The 4880-nt window shown below is 51.8% G+C and overlaps 1 protein-coding gene across 1 annotated transcript; it reads left to right on the top strand.

The window, feature by feature from the left end:
* Positions 1-4367: 4367 nt before the first annotated feature.
* Positions 4368-4730, top strand: MONBRDRAFT_30440 (uncharacterized protein; the record flags this gene model as incomplete). Its single annotated transcript, XM_001750880.1, has 1 exon — positions 4368-4730. One exon carries the CDS (start codon positions 4368-4370, stop codon positions 4728-4730), a length of 363 nt encoding a protein of 120 aa, XP_001750932.1.
* Positions 4731-4880: the final 150 nt, after the last annotated feature.

The following is a 4880-nucleotide window of genomic DNA, read 5'->3' on the forward strand; positions in this document are numbered from 1 at the left end:
TCGAGCTGTATGTCTCATTTTATGACCAGTCTACTCAATTTTTGAAGCTGCATCGAATGTTGCCGATTTTATTGTTGTAGCATGCGGCCTTTTGGTTATACATGTGTGCAGATTGGTGAACTGAGCATGCCGAGCTTGACTGCTGCATGGAGAAGATGTAGCTGGGCTATCAGCCAACGGGATGAGAACATGGCCCGATACCGCGCTCAACCGTCTCATTGGGCATGATCTGTTGGATATACTTTGCTTTGACAATTGTCGGGACGGAAACAGTCATGATCAAGTCGCGAAACAACAAATTTAGCGATTGGAGGCTTCACAACAGGGGGCCTGGCGAAAAGCAGCGGGACGTGCCAACAAATCACCACCACACTGCTGTCTTGTACTGCTGGAATGATACAGGACATGTCTTGAAGATGTCCTCAATCTCGCCTGCATTTATGCAGCTTGCCTCGTAAAGACTGATGCTCGTCAAGGGGGGGCTCTCTTCTGGGTCGTGCCAGGATCGGACCCAAAAAATCAAATTCCTTTGCACTTGTGTAATCTTGGGCAGGCTCATCTTCTTCAGTGGGTAGTGGGGGATGAAGTGCATGTAAATTTGAGGAACCAGCTGCTTCACTCGAGGCTAGATGGCTGGCTGTCGCTGGATGTACTTCCGGGCTTGTGTCCGGCGAGGCAGCAGTCATGTTGACGCCATCCTCGTCGCCAAAACGCCGAGGCATTGAAGTCTGGTCCTCTGCCTCGTCTGTGAATGTGTCATGCTCATTGGCTCGAGTACTCAAGCCGTTTTGAACTTTTTCTGACCGAGAAAGACCTGTTGCTTGCCTCAAACGCTCGATCAGCCTGGCCTTATTGCCAAACACGCAAAGGCCTAGGCGACGACAAGCACCTCGAAGGCCCACGAGGGTAAGTGTATCAGTATTCAGAGCTTGCATCCAATCCTTGTGTTCGTTCATTGCTTTTGCTCGCGCGGGCTCGCTGTCGCGCCGGAAGAGGTGTTGAAGTGACGCCGGAGCAATCGAGCGAGAGAGTCGCCCTCACCCAAGAGGCCTTGTGGCCCACGAACCGGAACGCGTCGCTGACTGTGTCGTACTGCTACATGAGTAAGACTCTAAACAAACATGGCCTGCAGCGATGCAAAATGCTCTCGTGCTGCAACCTTGATTGCATTTTTGTTGGCCAAGGCACGAGCGGTACGCGGGCTAGTGTTTGCGGAGGCCGGCTGAGCGGGGGAAATATCGGACTGGTGCGCTTGAGTTGCCCTTCCAGGTGCAGGACTGGGCAGCGCAGAGCCGGGTGTTGAGGGAGGTGTGTTCAGCATATGATCGATGTCTCTGGATTCAGCTGATATGCCAGCATGTCGAAAGGCTCTAGCCATTCAATCCGGCCCTTGACGCTGTGCGTGAATGGCGACGTAAAGGACGTGAATCTCGTCGCCCACCGTCAACGAGCTGGCTACTCCTCAAAGCTAGTGAGCCCGCAGCTCGTCTTGCGCCCTTGCACTAACCAGATCAAGACCAAATTCCTCCTCGAGTTGATAAAACCATTGCTCTTGCAGCACAGACGAAACCAGTCCAACACCGGCTTGGGCGTCTGCCGCACGTCGACGAAATGCACACTTACGGTGACTGAGTGGTCGGTAAGCTGCGTATCGAGAATCGGTTCTCTTGCGCACGATACTCCTCTCCCACGGCAAGCAGCTCGTTCATCAGCTGTATGCCATCATTGCGCGTACGGGAGCGATTCATGCGGCTCGTTGATCAATATACTCTGCTCTCAAAGCTTGCTCCTCCCGAGTGCAGAGTGCTCGAGCGTCATGGGCCGTGTCTTGTTGGTATCCGTTGCGAGTACGCGCGGTCTGAATTTCATTTGGGGTCGCATCGTACGCAGTTCAGAACAGGGCCGGTGAGGATGGACGACGGCAACGGCCGCTACCGGAAAAAAGCTTCAAGCGAAACGAAGCATGATCGAAAACAGGTTGGCCTTTAACAGCTCCTGTGTAGAACCTTGGTTCATCATCCTGAAACACACGGCCCGCCATGTGATGATGGGCAGCAACAGCCGCGTCGGCTCGCTGTCGTCGTTCGTGTTGATTTTTCTAACATGGAAAAAGCTTATGATGAGCAACGAGAATCCGCGGCCAAGGCAACGACCAAGCATACCGAATGGGCATCTTTACACTTGGGAGCTCACAGCGCACTGCTACAGCCTGACCCTCTCAGCGATCGTAGATGCAGCAGCGGGCAAGCCGCCCGCGACTCTTCCAACTCCTTCTCAACCCTTCTCGCACCATGACGGTGCAGCCAGAGCCCTCAAATGGCAGCAGAGTATCTCACTAGCGTGTGACGAAGCCACTTGAGAACAGGTGCAAATCAACAACAGGAGGCAAGTGGTGCATGCCATCGTCTCTGTGACCCTTGCAGGACGGAGATTGGCTCAAGATCAAGAGTCTCCAGGACTCGAGAGTCCGTTTCAACACACAGCTCCACAAAAAGTTTTTTACTTCTTTTTAAAAAATAAAACAGGATTTTCATTACAAGAGGTCACTGTGGAGAGACACAGAGGAGGAGACAGAGAATGTCATCCTTTTAGAGATCGCTTCAATAAGTGCTGAATATACTGCATCTTGTTACTTTGACTGGCCATGACTGCTTCAACTACTTGGAGCTTTGCTTCATTAACCCCTTGGCTTTGCTTTGCTGTAGAGAGACACAGAGAGAGACAGAGAATGTCAGATCGCTTCAATAAGTGCTAAATGTACTGCATCTTCTTAGTTTGACTGGCCAAGATCTGCTTCAACTACTTGGAGCTTTGCTTCATTAACCCCTTGGCTTTGCTTTGCTGTAGAGAGACACAGAGAGAGACAGAGAATGTCATCCTTTTAGAGATTTCTTCAATAAGTGCTGAATGTACTGCATCTTGTTACTTTGACTGGCCATGATCGGCTTCAACTAGTCGTATCTTTGCTTCATTAACCTCTTGCCTCTCTTCCTTCCCTTAAGCTTTGCTTGAATTTTTAATTTTGAACATCGTGATGAAGCACAGAGGATGAAACAGGACCATGGGCGGCGGGCGCACTCCTGATGATGATGGTGCGGTTTGTCGTCGTTGTGGCATCAGGGGCGAGCGCTGTCGAGGTGCAAGCGACGACAGGGATGAACGGGTGGCCAAACAACATTGCCGTGCGACCGTCGTGGATGGATGGCTGCCAAGACAATTCCTCCTCGATTTGACCGTGAGGAGCCGTGACGGCTGGTGCGCTGATGGACGCGCTGGCCAGGCCCAGGAGCCGCGGAGCCTGTTCAGATTCCGCACAAAGCCCGCATGCAGGTGGGGAGTCGATCTGCGATCCGCTTTTGGAAATGCTATCCATGCCAAAATGGGAGGGCAAGCGTGATATTTTTGGGGCGCGAACCGCCAGATGATTCTGACGCTAGTGCTGTGTGACAGGATGGTCCCAGGTGGACGAGGACTCCACAGTGAGCACCGGACGTGCATCAAGGACGTGATGTGTTCCTTGTTTTGACGTGTCCCCGAAATTTGAGATCAGCCGCTTGGCTGCCATTTGGTGTTGGTAAAGGAGCCAAGGCGGTTTTTTTTTTTTTTTTTTTTGCTTTTTTTTGCTTTGGTTTGGGCCGCTTTGAGGTGGGGCTGGCATGTGACAGGATGGTCGCCGTCCACCCGCGACGCCACAGTGGGTACTGTAAGCGCGTGAAGAGACCGAGGTGTGCTTGTTTTTGACGTGTCCCCGAAATTTGAGACCAGCGGCTCAGCTGCCATTTGGTGTTGGTGAAGAGCCCGCCGCTCGCTTTTGTCAAGTTTTTGGCTTCTTGTTGTGTCGCCGGCTGTGAATTCGACATGACAGCCAACTGCGCGAGCTTTTGATGCGCTTTACTGTCGGTGGTGGATCAAATCAGTCATGTGGGGTCGGGCGCAACCGCCAACAGCGACACGATCAGACGCAGAACGAAGCAAAACTGTGGACCGTGTGCAAGGATATAATATTATAATCATTTGAGAGAAAGGGAAGCAGGAGGCGTGAGGACGGTACAGCATGACGGAGCGTCAAGAAGCGGCGGAGGGGAAGATGAAGATGTGGCAACCATGAGAGGAAGTTATAGAACGAGGGGGTTAGTCAGCGCAGGATGAGGCGACGGCCCGTGGGAAACAACGTGCGCTTGAGAGAGCAACAAGAGCAGAGGGAATTCGGTTTGGAAAGCCGACTTTCAGGAGAAGAAGGATGCGGAGAGGTGAACAGCAACAGGTCGCGTCTGGGACGAGCGGGGAAAGTCCAACAAGATCCATATACATGATATAAAATAAAATAAAAAACACAAATTCAGGCGCGAGATGGAGCGAGCGAGGGCATGGACGGCAAAGGTAGACGGAAGATGATGATCAAAGGAGAAGATGGGGGAGAGGGAGGGAGGGAACGAGTGGCGAACAAGGGGTGGAACAAGCAGACGCCAAAGCGAGGAAAAAGAAGCAGAAAGCATGGGAGAAGAGATGAAAGGGGCATGGATCGGAGGGAGAGGGAGAGGAAGAGGAAGAGGGAGAAGAAGAGGGAGAAGGAGAAGCAGAAGGAGAGGCAGAAGGAGAAGGAGAAGAAGAGGGAGAAGGAGAAGCAGAAGGAGAGGCAGAAGGAGAAGGAGAGGCAAAAGGAGAAGGAGAGGCAAAAGGAGAAGGAGAAGGAGAAGGAGAAGGAGAGAGGGAGAGAGAGAAGGAGATGATGCAAGGGAGAATGAACATTATGGGAATCATAGGAAAAGGAATGGGAAAAAGGAAGAGGGGATCGAGTATGTAATGGAATCATATAGAGGAGAAAGGAATGGGAGAACAAGTGGAAATTGTACGGTGGAGAGAAATGAAAAAAAAAAAAT

Source organism: Monosiga brevicollis, genomic scaffold (genome assembly GCF_000002865.3).
Source record: "Monosiga brevicollis MX1 MONBRscaffold_51 genomic scaffold, whole genome shotgun sequence".
Lineage (NCBI taxonomy): Eukaryota > Choanoflagellata > Craspedida > Salpingoecidae > Monosiga > Monosiga brevicollis.